At 57.5% G+C, this 21,933-nt stretch overlaps 2 protein-coding genes across 3 annotated transcripts in view; one reads left to right on the top strand and one right to left on the bottom strand.

Moving 5' to 3' along the window:
* Nucleotides 1–8,739, bottom strand: part of SIPA1L3 (signal induced proliferation associated 1 like 3) — a 27,288-nt gene extending 18,549 nt beyond the window's left edge. The window contains exon 1 of one of the 2 annotated variants that reach the window (XM_081961718.1): nucleotides 8,649–8,739. The gene's annotated coding sequence lies outside the window, so the exon portion shown is untranslated. Of the gene's footprint in view, nucleotides 1–6,092; nucleotides 6,147–8,648 lie in introns of those variants that run through there. The other variant, XM_081961717.1, reaches the window with a different exon arrangement.
* On the top strand, nucleotides 6,327–21,933 carry WDR87 (WD repeat domain 87). Its single transcript, XM_081961716.1, is given in 8 exon segments — nucleotides 6,327–7,495; nucleotides 7,498–7,595; nucleotides 7,901–8,068; nucleotides 10,071–11,974; nucleotides 14,200–15,001; nucleotides 15,542–15,753; nucleotides 16,194–16,531; nucleotides 16,880–21,933. Coding segments are annotated over 8 exon segments (7,359 nt in total). The 5' UTR covers nucleotides 6,327–7,443; the 3' UTR covers nucleotides 20,665–21,933.

Here is a 21,933-nt window from a genome sequence, read left to right as displayed (position 1 = left end):
GTGGGCTCAGCTACCTCTGCCCAGCCCTGCCTGCCCGCCTGCCTCTCCTTGGTCCACAGCGCTTGACTCTGGCCCTCTAGTTTGCCCAGCAGGCAGCCCAGCCTCGGGGGTCTGACGGGCATTTTTAACGGACACTAAAGTTGGCAAACAAAGAGGAGTAGCTGCATCTCCCCAAACTCTCTAGCAACTGGCGCCCCCGGAGGCCGTTGCCTTCTTGAAAGGGGACCTATGGGGCACCCGGGCGTCTTCTGACCAAACCAAGGGAAGAACAGGCTCCTAAGCCTTCCACAGCAGGCAGAATGCCAATGTGCCAATATTAAGCCTCTTCCGCAGCTGAACAGATTCTGCCACCCAGGAATCCAAGGGCACAGCTGCCCAGGGGGCAAAGGGAGCCCCTCTTGGCTGGGGGGTCCCCCATCGTGCCCACTTGACTCCCAAGGACTCTGAGGGAGCAGACAAGCAGATGCCTCGGAGGGCCCGGGTCCAAGGAAGGAAGCCCGCTGGCCTGGCTGTGTCTCCAGCTCTCGGTTCCTCGTCTCAACCGGCCAGGTCAAAGGTCCCAAGGCTGTCCTCACGGCCGTGGGAGCAGCTCTTCCCTCCCCTGCCTGTGGTTGCTCCCTCTGGCTTCTGCTTACCCTCCTTCCGCCCCACACGACCCCACATCCTTCTTGCTGGGAAGCAGCAGAATTCCTCGGCCGGGCTGCTCTGGGCAGAGCCCAGCCACCCTGTTCCTTATGCTAGCACTGGAGGCGGGGGGGGGGGGGACTGCCTTGCCTGCTTCCCCGCTTTTCTGGGGCGCAGCCACAGTTACCAGGCGACCAGATCCGAGGGGCAAATGTGCAGCAGCAAAGCGGCTGGCTGCAGCTGGCTGGGGGGAGGGCAAGTCCTCCTCCTGCTCCTCCTCTGCACAGGGAAAGCAGAAGAGCAGAAGGGCACGGAGAGGGGAGGGGAGCTCTGCCCTTTTCCCAGGGCCCCCAAATGCCAGCTACCCCCTCAGGCGGTCTCCAGCAGCCTTGCACCCACTTGACCAGCAGAGGGACGGCCTCTCGGTAGGCCTGTGGAGCAGACCGGGCTCACTGATCAGAACGGGTCTTGGGGGAAGGGGGGGGGGGGCTTTGGAAGTTGCCTCACAGACTCCTCCCACCGATGCTTTCAAGGCAGCTCCGGACTGCAGGCTAAAGAACCCGCTGAGGCTCGGCTCCTCCCGCTGGCCACCTCTGGACATTGCAGGGGCTCCTCCTTCTGCCGCCTCACCTGTGCTGAGCAGCGAGGCCACTACCTGGGGTGGACCAGAAACTGCTTCTCCCTCCACCTTCGGGGATGTCGGAGCCTTTGCCGTCCAGCCCCTGGGGAAGCAGTTCAACACTTCTGGGGTGACCAGAAGGAGCAGGGAACCCCTAGCAAAGAGCCGGGGGGAGGGGGGGTGCCGGTGGGCAGGTGTCAGATCAGGATCCGGATGCGGCCTTAATGGTTCACTATTTGGAAAGAGCCATTGTTGTGATGAGAGGGTGGAGCAGCTGAAAAGGGAAACACCTGTAGCATTTCAGGAAGCCAGACCCATAGGATGAGGCAGAAAATGTGGGGAGCAGATCTGAGGGCCATCTGCCAGTCCCACTATCCAACCTGGCGCCTAAAGCTGCACTGACAAAGCCTCCAAGCAACCCACTGAGGGCCTCCTCAGGAACTGGGTGTGGAGTCTGCTGCTCCGGAAGAGGCCCCTTGCAGCTTGCTTGGGGTCCCCTGGCCCCCTTCAACAAGAGGACCGGGGGGGGCAGCCGAGGAGCACCTCACTGGGACCTGCATTTTATGCACTCCTGGAAGAAGACGGGGGTCCTGAGCGGAGCTCTGCCCCCTCTCTTCATGCCCTGACGCAAGCAGTGAAAGAAGAAAAGCATAGAAGGAGATAAGGAGACAATTAGGCCACCAGGCCTCTTCTGGCACTGCCAGCGTATTCATGCTGCTCTTGTCTGCTTATTAAAGTTGTTTAAACTATATAGTTAAACCCTCCACTGCAGAGGGTGCCCCCTCCCCCCCATCCAAAAGCTGTCCATGCCTACAGCTGGGGAAGCCGTTCTTAGCTACCCCAGTAATCATGGACCACGTAGGGTAGAACTGCCGTACAGGAGGAGTCGGAAGGGTTTGCAGTTGGGGGAAGATGGACTCAGCTCCCAAAGTGGCAGATGCCCCACCTCCGGGGCAGAGAATTGCTCCTGGTGCTCCCGGGTTCCCTTGCAGGCCCCTCACTGCTGGACGAGGGAACATCTTTGGCCCACGGAAGAGCAGAGCACTCCAAAACAGCAGCTGCTCTCCCAGTTTCAAAGGCCAAGCAGAACTTATGAGTGGTCAAGCAGAAACCAAGAACCCCCGGCCACCTCCCCGAGAGAATCCCACGAGAGGAACAATGCTTTCATTCTTGATTCGGAGCTGCCCAGGGCTTGGCATAAGAGTAGCGACCATGTTAATGGGACCCCAGCCCCATAAAGAGCCACCACCCGAGCCAGTGTGGACCGAGAGCAAACGTAAGACAATTCTGTCCTGCTAACGTTGGTTTCTCTGTATCCCTGCACCACCAGCCTTCAGACATGACTCCAGCACATGGAAGACAGCTGACTGGAGGAGAGAGGGGGTCCTCCAACTACAGACTCTTCTCTATCTAACTGGCTTCCTAGTCTAGGTGGCTGCAGCAATGAGCAAAAGAGGTTCCAGGCACATTGGAGGATTACTGGGGGGGGGGGCATTGGTGGGGGGGGGTACCAACAGGAAGTCAAAGACCTGGCTTTGCAGGTGGTGGTGGGAGGTGCATGTTGTTCTTGGCTAAGATGGTCATTGGGGCCAGGGGGCACAACATGAGACACATTGACTTTCGACAGCTGTTCCAGATGCCATTGTAAGGTGAATCCCATGTAGTCATTAAGCATGAAGTCACATGATGCCACTGGTGACACCAGCCAACTTCCCCACTTTGCTTGTCAGAAGCTACTGTTTTGCACTCCAGACTAGCATCCGTAATTCATTACCCTGTGAATTTTGCTACATTCTGCTGTAAAGATTTTCGCCCAAACAGAAGGTGGGATTCACAAGAACCCAAAGTCTGAGCTGGAAACAGCTTGCTAAGCTCTTGGACGCAAAGGCAATGGCGCTCCAGCACCAGTTGACTAGAGCAATCGCAAGGCGGCGGCAGCTTACAACACCCACACGCTTCCTGTAGACTTCAGCTCCTGCCGAATGGGGCTTCAGGCCACCTTCCCCACAAAAGGTCTAGTCCAACTGGACCCACCTTTGTCTACAGTAAAGGCCTGGCCTAGGTAATCCTGAGGAGGAGGAGGAGGAGGAAGAGGAGGAAAGGAAGAGGCGATTTTACCAGACTCTCAGCATCTCTCCATCTACAATGAGCCGCAGTGGCGCAGTGGTTAGAGGGCAGTACTACAGGCTACTTCTGCCTGCTGCTGCCTGCAATTTGATAGTTCAAATCTCACCATGTTTGAGTGCCTTCCATCCTTCTGAGGTGTGTAAAATGAGGACTCAGATTGTTGGAGGCCAGATGCTCTGTAACTGCTTAGAGAGGGCTGTAAAGCACTGTGAAGCAGTATATAAGTCAAAGGGCTATTGCTATCTTCAAAGGGAAAAGGAGTTTGAAGATAGGGAATATCCTGTCACCTTAAATCACTAAATCATTCTTCATATACCAGTTTCAAACTCCTCCCTAGCTGAAGAAATGGGGGGGGGGGTTCCTCTCCCCTCCTTATATACACACACAAACACAAAATCACAAATGATTTAGAAAACCTCCTTGCAAATCTTCAGTGCCACACTAGGAGAAAGCATTTCTTGTCCAGAGGAAGATCAAGTTAGACCTCCCTGCATGCAGCTAAAGGGGGGCTGCCAAAGCTAATGGGAGCCCTGCTCCCTCTCCAGAACCTGCTATCCCAGTCTTGGCCCAACCTGAGGAATGGGAGCTGAAGGCCCAGAATAGCTCCTGGGCACAAGGCCGAGCTGCTTCCTAAAAACCACCAAGAGGGTCTCTGGTGCAGCAGGCAGGCCCACTGTCCAGGGACAGCCAGCATGGCTCCCATCAGCCCCAACCACAGGACCTGAAATTCTCTCTCTCTCTCTCTCTCTCTCTCACACACACACACACACACATTCCAAATTCTAGGGGGCCCCACAAGAGCCAAGCCCCACTCCAGCTCACAGAGCTCTGAAGAGGGGCAGAGAGGCCCTAATCTCAGAAGCCGCCCACAGACCATGGGCCCCACTGTGGTCCTTCCTCTGCAGACTGGGTTTGTCCTTTGGAGCACAGGGCACAGGCCTTGGACCCCAAGCTCTTCCGGCCATCCCTCCCCCCAGAGGCTCCGGACGGTCTGCCCACCCCACTTCCAGGTGCCTGAGCAAGAATGCGGGCAGGGCAAACATGGCCAGGAGTGGCTATTTGTTTAAGGGAGCGATTGTTGCCTCAAAGCCAAACAGGAATCTCCCTCTGCCTTTGTTTTTATCAGGGCAGGCTTGTGCTGATCAGGGACGTCCCGCCATGTGGTTTCTCCAGCGGACAGGCCCACTTTTCAGGTGCCACCTCAGAATAGTGTGGGAGGCACCTGCTCTGTGTCCAAGAGTGGACTGGGAGGAAGTCTTGGCACTGCAGTCTTCTCAGGGCCACTGCCATAAGGCCCAGCAGAAAACCACTCAATCCTCTGGCTGCCCCTTTCGGAAAGCACGTGGCCTGAGAAGACTCTGAGCCACGTCTCAGGAAGCAGCCACTTTGCTTGCTGCCGTGGTCCAAAGGCCCTGGAAGGGCAGGCTCTGCTCCTGCAGTGATCTCTAAATGCCCACAGTCGGATCCAGGAATCTTCAGAGTTACCTGCTGGGCAAGTTCGGGAACAGAAGCTGCCCAACATGGAAGACATCCCCTTCCGGACCTCCCTGTGAAAGGCTGCCACCCACAACCTGCTACTAAGGCAGCGCTGATCCCAAAAGGCGGAGGGAGGAAGCCGCCCGTCCAGACTGAGAACCAGCAAAGAGGGTGGGAAGTGGCTGCCTTTTGACTCAGGGTCCTTTTGAGCTCCAGGTGGCAGTTCCCAACTGAGGCTGCTCCCCCCTGCCCCCAAGCAAGGAGACTTTGCAGGGGTAGCAGGGAAGAGATGGGCTGGCCTCAGAGGCTCCCCCCAAGCCCCCAAGGCCTCTGGGCATGAGAGAGGGAAGGCACCCTCCGCCCCGGAGTCTCTCTGAGGAGGCCCCTTCCAACTGCAACCTTCCTGAAAAGTCCCCTTGGCAGATAGAAGGGACCGAACCGAGGATCTCTAGCCAGGCAGTGACACAAAGGGTAACTTGGGCCTGGGGCAGGGAGGGAGGGGGGACCGCTCTCTAAAGCGTTCCAGAACGGCGCCTCCAGGTTTAGGATCGGGCGCTGCAGCCTCCAGCCGCCTCCGGGAATCGGGGCCACCATCACCCCCCTGTTCAGCGAGGGTCTCGCCTCAAGTCCGGGCCGAGAGCCCCCCTCCAAGGGCGGCGCTCAGCGGGACTCCGAAGCCGGGCCTGGGAACAGCGGCAGACTACAACACCCATCCTCCTCTGCCCCGCGGAGACATCCTTCCTATTTCCCCGGCGCCGGGCGGCCCAGCCACCCCACCTGCAGGCACCGCCGGCCGCCAAGCTCTCCAGCGACGCGCCAGGGAGCAACAGGAGGGCGGCGGGCAGCTCGCAGCGGCTTCTCACGCCAGGGGCGGCCGGAGCGCTTTCGGCCTTGCCGGCCCGGCAGCAGCGCCCCCGAGGCCGCCCGGCACCTGCCGCCAGGTGTGCCCGAGCCCGGCGCTCCCCTGCCCTGCGCTCGTCAGCGCCCCCCCCCCGCCCGCCCCACCGCGGACGAGGCCCCTCCGCTCGCCCCGCTGCAGCCGCGGCTTCCGGAGCACAATGGCGCCCGGGCAGCTCCAGGCAGGAGCCGCTTCCCCCGGGCCGGCGGGGAAGGGCCGCCGCCGCTTGGCCCTCAGGGACCCCCGGTCGCCCCTGCCAGACGCCCCGCAGCCCCGCAGCCCCGCGCAGGGACCCCAGGGCGTCTGCAGCCCCCCCCGCCAACCCCCCCCCCCATCCCGCGGCCTCACCTGGCGCTTGGCGGCGGCGGCGGCGAGCGCGGAGCACCCGGAAGGAGGGCGGGGGGGCGGGGGGGCGGGGGGCGGAGCCGCGAGAGCTCCGCCCCCAGGGCCGAATGCGCGAGCGCCGGTGGGGGGAGGGGCGGGCGGGGCTGCTGCGGCGACGGCGGCGTCCCGTGCAGCTCCTCCCCGGCGGCGCTTCCTTCGCTCTCTGCCCTCGGCGGCGGCTGCTCCTTCTGCCCGAAGGACAAAGGGCACCGCTGCTTCCCTCGCTCTTCGGTCGACCTCGGACGGGCCGCTTGCAGGATGCCCCCCCCGGAGGCTCCTGGCTCGGATCCCACCTGTCCGTCGCCGAAGAGCCGGAGCCATTCGCAGCCGAGCGAGGAAGGCGCGGGTCAGGCTGAAAGGGCCGCCCAGTGCGGGGCCCCGCTTCTGTCCCCTGGCCCGGGAGGAACCGGCAGCGCTCAGCCAGGAGGGACGTTGCGCTCTTGCTCTGTCAGACGAAAACCTCCCCAAAGATCCCGGATCGTTTTCCTTCCTTTGGGATCCAAATATTTGGACCAGCGAACAGAGCTTCCCATTCAGTGCAGTCTCTGGTTTTGCAACACGGGCAGAAAAAGATCCACCTGGGCTGAAAAGGAAGATCCCCATTATCACTTCTACTGCCCATCTATAAGGTTGCCCAACTGCACAGGGGCTCTGAGCAGCTTAGTCGCCTCTTTCTGCCCCCCCCCCAATCAGGAGGTGCCCCAGCCCCGTTTCCATAGGGGCTCCTTGCCCATTGGGCGGAATGCTTTGATGTCATAAAGCCCTCCTGGGATTCTCCTGGGATTCCAAGGCTCCAGGCAAGTAATTCCTGGTCCTTTGGGCCTCCCCTCACACCCCACCCCATCCCCACTTCATCCAGATACCTCCCATCAGGACTCCCCTGGGCAGTACCCACCAGCCGCCACCAGGGCCCCTCCTGCCAAAGGCCTGTTTCCCTCCAAGCCCAGGTGGCAGCGCCCTGCAACCATAGGGAAGCTTAGCTTAAAAAAAAAAAAAAAAGAGCTCTAGGCAGGATGGTGGTCCCTGCAGGGAGACCCTTTGTGAATCGCGGGGTTGAAAGGGAGATGGGGGACACTAACACGGAGAAGGATGGCTGCCACTGTTTTGTCAAGCAGTTGGTGGCACCCTCAGCAATGGAGCGCCCCCTCCCCCACTCCAGAGGCCCTTCTGAGCTTGTTCTGTTTTTTCCCAGGGTGGGGGTGGGGGGGCTGGGATCAAGCCACTTTCATGCGGCTTTTTTGCTTCAGGACCCAGCAGCTGCTGCGGTTCTTAGCCCAGCCATTATGGCTTCTTCCACAAACCCTGGTGGAACTCTATGAGAACTGAGCCAATGCCTGCCATCCACGTTTCCCAGGCTGCTACAGGGGAAGTGCCAGCAGAGACAAGATGCTGAACGGCCCCGTCCGGGTCGCCCCTGAGTGGAAGGAGCTCCAGAACCAACTCAGGGAGAGGCTGGAGCTGCAAAAGGTGAGGGTCCCAAAGCCAGTCTGGCCCAGAGTGGGAGGGGGCCATGGAACAGGGTGGGGGATCAAGGGCAGAGTCTCAAAGAACCTTGAAAAAGAGAAGAGGAAGGGGGATGAGAATCCTGGGAAGGGGATTCTTTGACTGTCACTGAAGCGATGGGGGGGAGGGGGGCCTTGGTCTTGCTGATCCGGGAGAGGGTACAGCTGTGTACCATCCCCTTCCCCAGCCCTACTGCTCTGGCTTCTGCCCCTGGCTTGGTGCTGCCCCCGCTCCCCGCAACCTCTCCATCTCCCTTTCTCTTGGCCCAGGCCTTGCCGGAAGGGGCGGAGGGGACCCCCCTTCTTCTGAGCGACAGGCCCAGCATTGTCTTCCGGGAGAGCTGCTTCCCCAGCTACATGCCGCTTTTCTGCTACTACGCAACCGAATGGGGAAACTTCTTTGCCTCGTTCACCTGGAAGAGGGCCAAGCGAAGCAGGGTGAGTGTGAGGGAGGCCCTGCCCCCTACCTAGAAAGAGTCTCCCCCAAGAGAGTCCAGCGGTTCTACTGCTGGATCAGGCCACAGCTACCAGCCTTTGGATCTCTGCTTGATCAGATCAGGCTGCTTCCATGGGGCTCTTGCCAGCCGTCCTCTTGCACCCGGAACTGTCCTAGCCCTGGTGCTTAAGGGGGCTGCTGACTTTTTGGCCTCCTTGGTTGCATCTATCCTGATTTAAAGGAGGACCCGGCTTGTCCCCCCTCCTGTCCCCATCCACCCCCACCCACCCCCTACCCCCCGTGTCTGAGGCCGCTCTGGTCCTGTGTTCTCCAATCTGGCTTGAGCAACCCTGAGCCATTCTGCCTTCCCCTGCCCAAGAGGTAACCAGCCCTCTGTGCCCAGTCCTCTTCTGACCTAGGCTTCCTGAGAAAGCATAAGTCCCCCAAACCCTCTTTTATTTAAACGGCTGTGAATTATAGTCATTCACAACCCATAATGATTCACAAACAGTCTGTGAAGAGTCCGACAGATGTCTGCTTGAGTTGCCAAAGTCTTTCAGGGTAATGTTGATAATTACCCACCTTTATCTCCCTTGAAACGCTGCCAGAGACCTAATTGCAAGGCCAAACGGAGCACAGAATCAAACGGAGCTTCTCAGAGCATGAATCGACTATATGAACTAATTGCTTCCTGCAAAGGCTCACCTCCGTTTGTTCCTCTTTTATGTCTTATGGGAGGGGCCAATCATCTCCAAGCCTTACTCCCAAGTCGTCCTTTTTGTCTTAACTGTTCTTGCCTTCTTGCAGCTCTGCGCATTCACACATTGGGCACAGGATCACACTGTTCTTCTGCCTCGCTGATGTCAGACTCCAGAGGCTCCAGAGGCAGCACATCACTACTAGATGGCCCGGGCTCTCTCTCTGCCACTGACGCAGAGCTCTTGTCCGAGACTTCCCCAGACTCCAGGACTGGCCCATGTTCCTCCCCAACCTCCTCATTGTCTGACTCTGCTGCCAGATCCGCAGGCTGCTGGCAGACCACAACAAGTCCTGTTGGCCAAACAAATCAGCAAGTCCCTCCTCTTTGTGCCCGACTGTGGTGGGATCCTCTGTCACAGCTAGACAAGATCCCAAGCTCCTTGCAGTCTGATCTCCCAGATTCCTTTTCTTCCTCTGAGCTGTTGTGGCCTGCCAATGGCCAGCAGAGCTGGCAGCTGATTTGGACAGTGAGGAGGTTGGGGAGGAAGGTGGGCCAGTCCTGGAGTCTGGGGAAGGCCCTGAGGAGGGCTCTGTGTCGGAGGCAGAGAGTGGAACAGGGCCATCCGTCAGTTATCAGCTACCTTCAGAGTCAGACATCAGTGAGGTAGACAAACAGATGGAGCCTGTTCCCAGTGCGCGCATGTGCAGAGTGGCCAAACTAAGAGAACAGCTAAAGAACGGGTTGATGGCCACAGCTGGATGATGAATGCCCCTCCCAGAGGAAATGAGGAGCAAAAGGGGAGTGGAGTTTGCAGGAGACAATTAGTTCGCTTAATTAGTTTGTGTCTCTCCGAGACTCCTTGCTAAGTTTGGCAGATATCGGCCTGGCAGCTCTTCAAGCCAGATAAGGTCTGTGACTGTAAATCCTCCCTCAAAAGACTTTGCTGGGTGTGAATGAGAAGAATTCACAGTCAATTAGTAATAAAAGGGGTTTTTGTCTGGACAAGGAGTTTGCTTCATGCCCTTGGGAAGCCTGGGGCAGAACATGAGCAAAGGCTACCTGGCAGCCCAACTCTCTTTTCCCAGCCTCCTTCTATGGTCCTACTGCAGGCAGGCCTGAGGAGGGAGGGTCTTTCCACTCGGTCCATCCAGCCTCTTATCTCTTTGCCATAGAGGTCCAAGCGGCACTGGGTTGGAGGGCTTGATGGAGCAGGTGGGCACCAGCCTTGAAGGGAAGAAAGGCAGCGCCCAACTTCCTTGCTCCCTGAACGGCCACTTTTGCTGACTCCTCCTCTTTCCCGGCAGGTGCGTGTCTGGAGTTATAGCATGGAGGACGAGAGTTCAGTGACGGAGAAAATGTACACCTTAGATGAGCATCCGGGGGTCCTCACCATCGCCTACGTCCCCCACGTACACCTCTTTGTGGCTTACTGCGATGACATCCACTTCCGCTTTTTTGGGGACCACACTCGGGACTTCAAGCTGCTCTCCAAGATGTCTTCCCCCTATTCAGTCACCAGCCTGTGTTACAGTCCAGAAACGTGTGAACTGATTTCTGGTGCCATTGGAGTGGTGGCTTTTTGGGCCTTGTTGATGTTGGAGGTTCCCTCTATGAGTGTCACGCAGGAGGTGTGTGTTGCGACTGGCGAGTTTGTGCACTTTCTGAAGGTGGAGCAGGAGCGGAGGATGCTGGTGGCCCTTTGCGAGAACGTTATTCGGGTGTATGACTACCAGACCAAAGCCCAGATCTGCACCTTCCAGATGAGCCAAGGCGTCTCTCTCACTTGCTGTGCTGCCTATTGGCCCCAGAGCTTCCTCTACACAGGAGACCTGGCTGGGGACGTCAAGGTCTGGAACTTTGATACGGGTACCCATGTCAGCGAGTTCAAGGCCCACCAGAGTGCCATCAGCAATGTAATCATCCGGATCGCCGTGCATAGCTTCATGACTGCCTCCTTGGATGGAATGCTGAAGGAGTGGAACCTGACGACCTGCGAGCTTCTCCGGCGGGTGGACATTGGGGAGGAGGTCTTCCAGATGCAATTCCTCAACGAGGAGACTTTCTTCCTCCGCACCCAGTACACCTTCTCCATCCGTACCGTCAACAATTTCTACCAGCTCTTCAGCAGAAGCAAGTCCACTCTCAAGAGGTTGGTGCGTGTACAGTGTGGGCCAGACAGAGCCCGCCTCCTGGCCACCACTGAAGACGGAGTCATCCGATTCTTATCCCCTGTGACGGGAGAAATGCTGTTTGTTACCTGGCCCTTCCAGCTGCTGGAAAAAGCTCTGGATTATGTTTATGACCCAGATCGAGAGGAGCTCCTGGTGACAATGGGCACGAGTGACATCTATGTGCTGGATACCACTAAGAACCCTTGCCCAGCCAAGTACATTTTGCACACAACGGACAGCATGGACGACAAGGTCCTGTGCTTGGCCTACAGCCGCCTGGACCTGAATGGCCGGACCACCAGCTTCATCTTCAGCGGGTTCAAGAGTGGCAAAGTGCGCTCAGTCACTCAGCAGCTGTACCGAATGGGCAGTCGCAAACTGCACGATGGCAATGTGGTGGCCCTCAGCAGCCTCTCGGGCTCAGGGCACCTGCCGTACCACTCACGGGAAGCCTCCTTCCTCTGCTCCTACGGGCTCGATGAATACATCATCCTCTCGGAAGTGATCTTAAAGAAGAACAGCCTGCTGGAGGTGCTCCCCCTGGTGGTCATTCCCAGCACCAACTGCAGGATCAACATCCTCCTGCTCATCCCCGGGTACATCTGTGCCTTGACGGAACAGAACCGAGTCCGGCTGTGGCGCCAGGCAGCCCTGGTTCCTGGCGAGAAGAACCCCTTCTGGAAGGAGACGGCAGCCATGCACTCGAGCACCATCACCTCTTTCGACTACTGCCACACCCTGGGCATACTGGTGACTGGTGGCTCAGACGGCTCTGTGCGCATTTGGGACCTCCTGGGAAAAATGTTGGTAGACTTTGACACCACCCTCAAGTTCAGCCGCATCTGTTTTGCCAATCAACGGGGGGACCTGGTGGTTGGCTGCAGCACGGACATCTACTTCATCTCCTGTGTTACGTACCTACCAAGGAAGCATCTCGCCAGGCTCTTGACCCAGCGTGTAAGGGATGATGCGGTTGAATATCCACTTCCCTTCCTCCCCCGCTTTCTTCTTACCTTCGATATTGTTTTTGTGCCCAAGTAAGTGGTTCCATTGTGTTTTGGTGGGGTGGCTGAAATTATCTATCATCTGTCGGTCTATATCTCTGTCTCTATAACTATCTATCTTCTATCAATGCCTACCTACCTACCTACCTACATCTGTCTATATCCATCCATCCATCCATCCATCCATCTATCTATATCTATCTATTATCTCTATCATCAATCTGTCATGTATTTGCAGCTTGTTGGCTTGACAGGCATTGAGATTTGAATTTTATGGTGCTTTATGATTTTTTCCCCGGAGAACATCTACCTTTGCATATTCCAGATATCTGCAGGTTTCTGCTTTGTGTAGTGTGGTTTTTTTTTATCACTACTGTACCAGTTGGAGAGTGGACACAAGCCTGCTCCTTGGCCAAAGGTTTTCCCCATATGCGCTACATGCAAAGCGCATTGCCTCAGCGTGACTCTTCCAGGGCTTGGCTTTTTCACAGAAGCTCTTCTCGTAAGTCAGACACTGAATAATGTTCTTCTTACTTATCCCTTCAAGTTTTTTACTAGCTCAGCTTGAGCTTTGGAGCTTTTCCTGGGATCATTGGGCTAGAAGACTCTCATCCTTGCAGATCTTTGGAGGGCTTAGTCCTAGATCTCCGTGGGCCCTGTGGCTCTGGAGCAAAGTCGCTTTGCCTCTGCTTCGGATTGGGTTCTTCTCAAGCAGGAAGAGCCTCAGACCAGAGGATGAAGAGTTGATGAAGGTGTCGATGTTTGTGGAATTGCCAGCCGAGATTCCCCCTTCTGGGTCAGCCATTTCTTTACATCACTCTTGCTTTTTGAACCTGTAGCCCAGCTACATTTTCATGGATTTAATTTTATGTTTGCATCGCAACCTAAGTAATTTGTATTAATATGGGAAGTAATTAACTTGGCTGGTCCAATTATTGTATCCATACTCTTGAGTTTAATGTGGATTTCCTTTGCATTGTGGATTTATGTAGCTTCATTTAGATCTACCTATCTTGAGAACATTGTCCTCTCTCTGAGTTTATGCTTAACAGAGGACATCCCGTTCAGGCTGGGTCTTCAACGCTTGAACTCTTGAAAGACTTACTGAATTTCATTGAAGAAACCCAACATAATTTGCTGATCTGGGATTGAAATATACTGTTGAGTCTCCTCTGTGTGATACCTGGCCCAACTCTGGGGAATAACCTCACCCAGCAGCTTCATATTGATCAAAAGTAAGGGAGGAGAATGTTGAGTCCTTGACCTCCCACCATGGAGGAGGCTTCCACTGGCTCTCCTCTCCCTCTGCTGGCCTCTTTCTTTGGGCCTGATGCTGGCCATGACCACCTCATCTCCTTAAATTCCCAGTTCTCAGCCAGTCAAGCCTGTTTAGAGTGAGATTGCAGAAGCTCTGCATGGACCAGACATCCTGGGATCCTGTCTCAGAGAGGGGTGACCACCACCTCAACCACTGTCTGCACCTCTTATCCATCCTAATCATTCTTTAGTTCCTTACCACTCACCATCGCCTCTTTCTCCAGCCAGCATCTGCCTCGGCATTTCCATTTTCCTGTGAGTTCCCTTACCTCGTTCATGCGACAGTCGACTTGGTTTATCCGCCTGGGGTCAGATTCAGCTGAATTGCTCCAGAGAGGACAGTGGGATGGTGCACCCCTTTTCCTTGTGGGTGTCATTGTTCAATGAAGCTCCGGTGCTTTGGAAGAGTCAGCGGCAGAAAGACTGAGCCAGTCCCCCTGGCAAGGGAGAGCTGTTTTGACTGCCATCCTTCCCTGCTATCTGCTTTTAACCAAGTATCCACACGCAGATACCCTGTTTCCTCTTCAGTGCCAGGAGACCATGAGCGGCAGGAGCAAATGGAGCATTGTGGGGCTTGCAGGTTGCCCAGACAGTTTCTGCTTGGGGACTATTTTGAAGAAGGGAGGCTAATGGAGAGGGACACCAGGAGGTTTGTGGGCACCTGATCCATTTAGGGTGGATGAACAAGTGATGCTTTGTCCGTTAAAGATTGGACCTTGAGCACTGTTGGGAAATCAAATCGGGAGATGGCATGGCCACCTTTTGCGATCTGATGCCCACATTTGGGCTATGAATTCTGGGGGTTGCAGTCTAACTTACCTATGGGGAAGCAAGTGGGCGCCTCCTGGTGAACTGCTTGGGAGGTCAGGGGTGACGTGCTGTATGGTTAGCAGAAAGAGGCGGCTTCTAATTCTCATGCTCCACCATCCTTCGTTGTTCAGGTACCTGCAGGTGGGCAAGCAGGCCAAGAAGTTTGAGCGGATGGAGGCCCTCACCAACCATAAGGAGGTCATGATCGAGAAGAATGTGGCCAAGGTGGTGGAGTTCGTTGGCAGGGATGCGAGCGTCTTTCCTGGCCCCGATTTCTATGGGCTGCCCCCACCGCCCCCCAAGGAGACACTGCCAGAGTTTGCAGTGGAATACCAGCTCATTTCGCAGCCCCCTCTCAGGGCTTCCTTGGAGAAGAAGCTCGCTCCCCCACCGCCTTACCGTGGCCTCCCGCGGATGGTGGAGCAGGTCCCCTTGCTCCAGACCCTTCGCTTCCAGGAAGGGCACTCCTGGCCGATTGCTCCTGATGGCTACATCCCCAACTCAGTCATCCGGGCTCAGCTCTTTCCCAAAGGGACTCCCCCGGACCTCTGGTGCCCCTTGCTGTCAAGCCGGGACCCCCTGCCCAAGAGGAAGCTGGTCAAGATCCAGATGCCGGAGTGGGACACATCCGAGGTGGTGGAGAAGGCACGGAAGAAAAAGGCCCAGAAGATGAAGCAGACGCCCTCGGGCACCAGGGGCCACCGGGACCTGATGGCGGAGATCATGAGCAAGCCCTGGCTGAGGCACAAGCCCAGCGACATCAACCTGCCCTCCGTCATGAAAGCCATCCTCAACCTGATGGATGATGTCCCCTACTCCACCTACCTGCTCTGCACCTCTGCGCTGGTGCAGCTTTCTGAGACTTACACACTGCCCTCCTCCATACAGGAAGTGGCCTTTGAGCGTCTCATCCAAGACACAACACACAAGGAGGTCAGGGCAGGCGGGAGTCCTCAGTTGTCATTGTCCACGTCCTCCTTGCAATGACGAGAGAGGAGCGGTGGGGGAAGGGCAGTTGGATGTTGAGTAGGTGAGAGTGAAGGAGGAGGAGGCAGTTCTTCCTCCCCCCTCTAGCCCAGAATGGATGCACAGGCAGAGCCAATTGACAACGGGGGAGGGGGAAGCGCAAGGAGGAGAAGGCAGGGAGAGGCAGCTGCTTCTCTGGAGCTGCAGGGCTGGCAACCATCAAGCAGGTTGGACAGGAACATCCAGAGGGGACCATGTGTGTATCCAGCCTACCTCTCCTTCAGGGGTTTGAGGCAGAGGGAAGAGCAGCTGGCTCAGGTGGCCTGGGAGCCTTGGAGAGAGAGAGGCCGAGGCTCCATCTGCTCATTCTTTACCCAGCTTTGTTATTTAGCCAGAATTGCTGCAGCCAATTGAGCTGCTGATGGAGCACGAACCCTTGTAGAAGGTGGCCTGAACCAGGTCCAGGTTCTGAGCATCCTGCTTCAGCTCAGGCATCTTATTTCCCAGGTGAGGATGCGGCTGGCGGCCTGGGAGGCCTTGGGGAAGATGGACCTCTTGGGTGGACAAGAGGTGGTGCCCCTGGCTCGGGCCCTTATGGATGAGAACAGGAAAGTGCGGGACCTGGCCCGTTCCTTGCTCGACTCAGTGGCCGGAATCACCGACAAATTTGTCCTGAAACAGGAAATGCAGCGGCAGGCGACAACCAGCCTGGAAAACCTGTGAGTCCCTTCCCTGCCTGGCTGGAGGCAAAAGATGCATCCCCCCTCTTTCTGTTCATGTGAGAGCCAGGCCCTTCCGGAGTCTTCTGGGTGGCCCCTGTGGGAAACAGACAGGAGTTGGGCTCAGTTGCTCCTCAGCCTCATCCAACAGGGAGGCCTCCTCCTCCTTTGGTGGGGTTCTACCTCTACAAAGGTGGGCCGTGGGTCTGGTTAAGAGGCCTGAGGCCCTCGGGGCTGCTTTCCTCTCCACGCAGGGCGGCTCCAGAAGAGCCGCCAGGGGTGGGAGCTTCAGGATCTGCATGCAGGGATTCGGGGACCAGGCTGTCCTCAAGGAACCGAGCAATGTGTCTTTTCCTGTGGAGCAGGGAGGTCTCCAGGGTGGGGAAGGACCCTACCTCTGGACCCCCTGCCTTCACACAGGGGTCTCTCTGCCTTTCCAGGAGGGGGCTGAGCCCGAAAGAAAGAGCCGCCTTTCCTCGCAGAGTCCGAGCGGCCGGCATCCTGGCTGGCTCGAAGGATGAAGCCATCTATGCCTTGACGGAGGGCACCGAGAGGCTGATGACCTGCGTGGACAATCAGCTGACAGCCAATCTCTTCCTCATGTCTGAGTACCCCCCGCCAGAGGCCCAATTCTTGGGGCACCCTCCCCCTCCCCGGCGCAGGCGCATCTCTGGAAAACTGGCTGAGGAGTATGGAGAGACAGAAGGGCTAGAGGCAGGCCAGGTCCGGTGGCTGGGGGTCTTTGGCCGCTCGGGAAGAAAAGAGGTTGAGGCTCGAGGTAAGACGCCCCTTGCGCCTTGGGAACAGTGGGGCTACCCTGTGCCCCCCCCCCATCCTGTGGGGCCTCTGAGGCCAGCCTCTGCAACCCTGCTCTGGGAATGTCAGAAGGCTGTTGGGGTCAGAGCCTGGCTCCCCAGGGGAATCTCATCTTGGCTCGGCTCTGATGGGGGAAAAGGACATTCATCTTCACACGGATGCCGTAGATGAGATGGATGGTTGGAAACCAGGGGCTTGGGGGGAGGGGTGTCTGCTTCTGACGCAGATGGTGGCTTCTTATTTGCACCCTCCCTCCCTCCCTCCCTCCCTCCCTCCCTCCGTTCATCTTCTTTCTCCACTTGCCCCACAGCTACCACTGAGGAGGCCAAGCAGACCTCCCCCAGGAAGCTGCCCCGCATCCAGCAGGCCCGAGGGAAAGGGGTTGCCACAGCGCCATTCCCTGAAGCCCCAGAGAGCAGCAGCAGCAGCAGCCCCAGCCAGCGCACCACCAGCGCCAGCGGCTCCCCCACCACGAGTAGCGGCAGCTCCGGCACAAGAGAGCTGCGGGCCGCCAAGAAGGCGCAGCGTGAAAAGGAGAAGCTACGGCAGCCCAGGGTCCCGCCCAGCTCTTCCCAAGAGGTTCACAGACTCAGGAAGCTGCGCAAGCGGGCCCAGCCTGTTCTCCTGCAGCGCCGAGACACCCGCACACAGCTCTACACGGAGATGCTGAAGAGCATGAGGATCCGGAAGGAACCGTTGGCGCCGGTGGTAGTGGGGCCTCCGGCGAAACCGAAGGCCGGCAGCAGCCTTATACAGGCCAAACCCAGTCCTGTGGAGCCACCCACACTGCCCCCGGGGCCACTGGGGGGCCCAGGGCTCCCAGGGCCCCCAGGGCCGCCCCCCAAAGGCATCCTCATCGATCCTAAGCAGCAGTATGCGGCTGACAAATCCAACTGGCGCAACGACCTCTACAAGCTGATGATGCTGCGCATCGCCCCCTCGGTCGAAGGTCGCACTGTAGGGGAGGACTTCCTGGCCTCTGCCCGAATTGCCCTCGCCGGCCAGAGCCTCTCCTGGGAGCTCCTGACCAACCTCAGCCAGGCCCTGTTCAGCTCCCAGGAGAAGCCAAGCCCAGAGACCCCCGCCTGGAAGAAATACATGGATGATTTCATCAAGCTCTCCCTGAAGGAGTCATGGCTCCAGTCTTCAGAAGAGAGCTTGGAAGCCGTCTTGGCCGTGAGGACAGCTGAAGACAGGACCAGCAGTTCAGAGACGGATGAGCTCAGCCAGGACGAGGCGGAGAAGGGGCTGCGGGAGGAAGCGGGGGAGAGAGCCACAGTGGCAGAGAAGAAGAGCCTCCGGCAGCATGGAGCTAAAGAGGGCAAGTTACTCCAAGTGGCCTCCGAAAAAGAAGCGAAGCGGATAGCTAAGTTATCTGAGAAATGGGGTGCCAGAATGGAAGAGTTTTCCAAACGGAAGCAGGAATCGGTGGCCAAGGCCAGGGATCAGGAGCTTGCTCAGAGCAAGGAGCAGTTGCCTGCCAGGGCAAAAGAGCAGGAACGCCTCCTGGAGAAGGAGCGGGAGCCCTCCAGAGGCAGAGCACGAGGAGCAGAATCCTGGAGGCGGAAGGAACGGGAAGCTACTGAAAGGAGAGAAAAAGAAGTGACCGTGCAGAAGGCCGGCTGGCCTGCAGGCGAGGAGGAGGAGGCAAAGGAAGTGGAGAAAGCAGAGAGGAGCCAGGAGGAGCTGCCCAGCATGGAAGAGCTGCAGAAGGAGCCCCTCCTAGCGGACTCCGAGAGGATCCTGACCCAGCTGTCTGAGGAGACGCTGACCAAACTGAGGGCAGAAGGCAAGGCCAGAATGATGGAGGAACTGAAGGCTAGAGCTTTGCCGGAAGCCCTGGAAGGGGTAAAGGAGAGAGCCCTGGCTGAAGCCCGCCAGACAGCTCTGGCCGAGGCCAAAGACCGGGCATTGCTCAAAGCCCAAAATAAGGCCCTGGCGGAAGCTTGGGAGAAGGCACTGGTGGAAGCCCGCCAGACGGCGATGGAGGAGGTGATGGAGAGAGCATTAGAGGAGGCGGAAAAGATTGTCCAGGCCGAGGGACTGGAGGGGAACATGGCAGAGGAAAGGCTGCAGCAACTGGTGCCGGTAATAGCTGAGGAACTGGCCAAGGAAAGAGCCATGGAGTTGGCCATGTTGGCCAAAGCAGAAGTAGTCATGGCCAGAGTTCTGGAGCTGGCAGAGGAAGAGGCGATAGAAATAGATGAGGCGAGACTTCTGGAATTGGCTGAAGAAAGAGCCCAAGAACTGGCTGAGATCAGGGCCCAGGAAGTGGCTGAAGCCACCATGTTGGAGATGCCAGAAGAAAGACTCCTGGAGCTGCTTGAGGTAAGAGCCCAGCTGCTGGCCCAGGCGAAGCTAATGGAGAAGCAGCTGGAGCAGGAAGAAGAGGAGTGGGCCGAGAAAAGGGCCCTCTTCTTTGATAAAGAGAAGGTGGGCTTCCCGGAGGCCCTGGACGATGAGAGCGTTTGGCTCCTCTCTGAAGACGAAAGAGAAGCCTTGGTGACCCTGTGGGAGATGGGCCAGGCTCCGGAGGCAGAGGCTGAGCTGACCAACCAAGCCCAGCTGCTCCTGGAAATCCTGACTCAGCCAGAGAAGCTGCAGAGGAGGGATTCTGCCACCTTCCAGAACCTCTTCCGCCTGATGTCCCTGGTCAAGGTCCCCTCAACGGCACACCTGCAGGAGGTGGTTGATGCTCTCCTCCAAAAAGCTGAGGACCTGCTCAAGGAAGCTGAGCAGAGGCAGGAGTCCTTGTCAGAAGAACAGCTGTCTGTGCTCGGGCGGCTCAAGGACGTGGTGGAGGCCCACAAGCCCTGGAGTGCCAGCCCCAGGCAATATGGCACCCGAATGAAGAGGCTTTTCAAGTCCGTCCAGGCTGTGCTGCGGGCCAGGAACCTAAAGAAGCGGCTGACCAACAATGCCTGGCTGCAGGCTTGGCATCAGAAGGCGGAGAAGGCCTGGGCTCAGGAGGAGGGCCGGGAAGAGCGCTGGGAGGAGCGCCGGGAGGAGGGCCAGGAAGAGCGCCGGGAGGAGCGCCGGGAGGAGGGCCGGGAAGAATGCCAGGAGGAGCGCCGGGAGGAGGGCCGGGAAGAACGCCGGGAGGAGCGCCGTGAAAAGCGCCAGGAACAGCATTGGGAGGAGCGCCGGAAGAAAGACCGGAGGGCCTGGCTGAAGAAGAACCTCAGGCAGGCCTTTGGGAAGTTGCAGGCCGAGCAGGAAAGGGCTCAGCAGGAAAGACAGGAGCAACAGCACAGGGAGAGGTGCCTCAAGTTCAGATCACGGCCCATTGTGCTGGGCTTCGCGGAAGGGGAAGAGGGGGCGAAGGGCAGGGCAGAGGAGCGGAGGGGAGAGGGCCCGGAAGCAGCCAGGGTGGCGGGCGGGCGGGAGTCATCCCTGAGGAAGGAGGTGGCAGCAAGGGACCATGGGAAGCTGACGTGGTCCCTGGGCCAGCAGTGGGAGAAGGCCTGGCATGCCTTCCTGCAGATGGAGGAGCTGAGCCCGGCCCTGGTCACCCCACAGCCAAGGGGGTACCGCCTGCCCAAAGACTCTCTGTACAAGACAACCAAGCCCACCAGGCGCCTCCATCGGAAGATGCTCCGGCGGGGCGGCCGGCAGCACATCTTCCGTCTGGACGAGACCAAGGTGGTGGACTGGGAGGCCTTCATGGGGCTCTACCTCTCCATTGCGTCCATGAAGGAGGAGGGAGTGGCGGCTGCCACCTGGCAGGAGCAAGCGGCCACGCTGCTCGACCTCTACGGCATGAGCAACCCACTGGTGAGGGCCATGATCCAGCAGCTCCTTGTGGGTGACCATCGCCAACGCAAGTACGTGCCCAGCAGCTGCTGGAGACTGAAGAGGGGGCAGGCTGACCTGGGCCAGAGGATCCTCTACGAGATGATCGTCCACTCCGCCCAGCTTCGGTCCCCACAGCCCACCTTCCACCACGTCATCCCACTCAGCTACCAGAACAATGTGCAGCCCTTCAAGATGCAAGGCATCACCCATTTTGGCCCCCTCTACCTCAAGTGGAAGACCTTCTTCCCCAAGGGAAAGCTGCCCAAGCTGAGCCTCTACGTGTATTCACATCCCTCCTAGCTTCATGCTCTATCCATGTGGATCCCTTCCTTCCCACAGGCGGAAGGCTCTGTTTGGCTTCTTTTTCTTGTTTAAAGAACAGCCTCAGAGAGTTGAGAGAGGGGTTTTTTTGGGGGTGGCGGGTGGGGGAGAGCAATTTATGCAAACTGTAAAATAAATTAGTTATTTGGGCCATCTGTCTGGATCGTTGTTTTAAGTTCACTTGGTTATTTAGGTAATTCTCAGTCCCCTGCATCAATCTGAGACAAAAGTGTGTGTGTGTGTTTAATATATATTATAACATATAGATCAGGTCAGACAGAAGGTGACTTCCTGGGCTGGAGTTCACAGGGATGAGGAATATGAAATAAAGACCAGCAATGGCCTAAGCAAAAGAAGTGCAGAGACATCACACAGAGCGCAAAGGGAGCTCTTTTCATTGTGGCGTTTGTGAGATGTGACTGCTGAAGCCAGACCACCAGAAAGGCTAAGTGAAAAATGGCCACTGGCCTTGAATTGCACTGAAGAACATTTTGGGCTGCAGGAAGAGCAAATCTCGCATCTCCAGAACACACACCAGTCTGGCCACAAAGGCCTGAAGGCGCTGCCAAAAGTCCACCCAGAAAGCCCATTGGAACATGAATGAGCACCGTAGGAGAGGAGTGGGGCAGGAGCTTCCTTGTCTCTGGGACCTGCCTTCCAAGATAAGGGGTGCTTTGCACCCCCAGCTGCTTCCCTGCTTTTCCATGGGTTCTCCAGGGGTTTTGCATCTCAGCCACTGCTCAGCTTGCACTGTGGGAAGTCCTTCTGCTCAACAACTCGGAAGGCCCTCTAACCTTCCAGGGCAATGATCGAGGGCCAGACGGGGCTCCTGCAGCTGAAAGCTGCTGCATATTTGCAGACTGCATCTATGGGGAGTCTCAGTCATCCAGGTTGTCTCCAATGGGGGGGGGGGGGATTTTGCTTTTTCCTTGAGGAAGTAGTTTCACTTCTCATCTCAAGAAGCTTCATCGGTTCTGAACTGCAGAAGCTTCTTGGATGAGAAGGAGAGGGCTTCTTCCTTCAGGAGAAAACAAAGTCCTCTTGGGCTCTTGCCAGATGGCTAATTGGCCTCTTGAACCACCAATGCTGCGCTGCAACCTCCTTCGGATTGGGAAGGGGAAAAGCGGAGATCAGAGGCCATCAAGAGCAGCCTGCCCACGGCCTCTGGAAAGCAAAGAAGCGCCAGCTGCCTGGCATTCGGGCCCGCAGGGGCTGCGCTCTGACCTCAGAAGCAAGAGTGTTTTCAAG

The sequence above is a fragment of the Natrix helvetica genome (genome assembly GCF_964273705.1).
Source record: "Natrix helvetica genome assembly, chromosome: 9".
Lineage (NCBI taxonomy): Eukaryota > Metazoa > Chordata > Lepidosauria > Squamata > Natricidae > Natrix > Natrix helvetica.
This window is presented reverse-complemented; position numbering and strand designations above follow the sequence as displayed.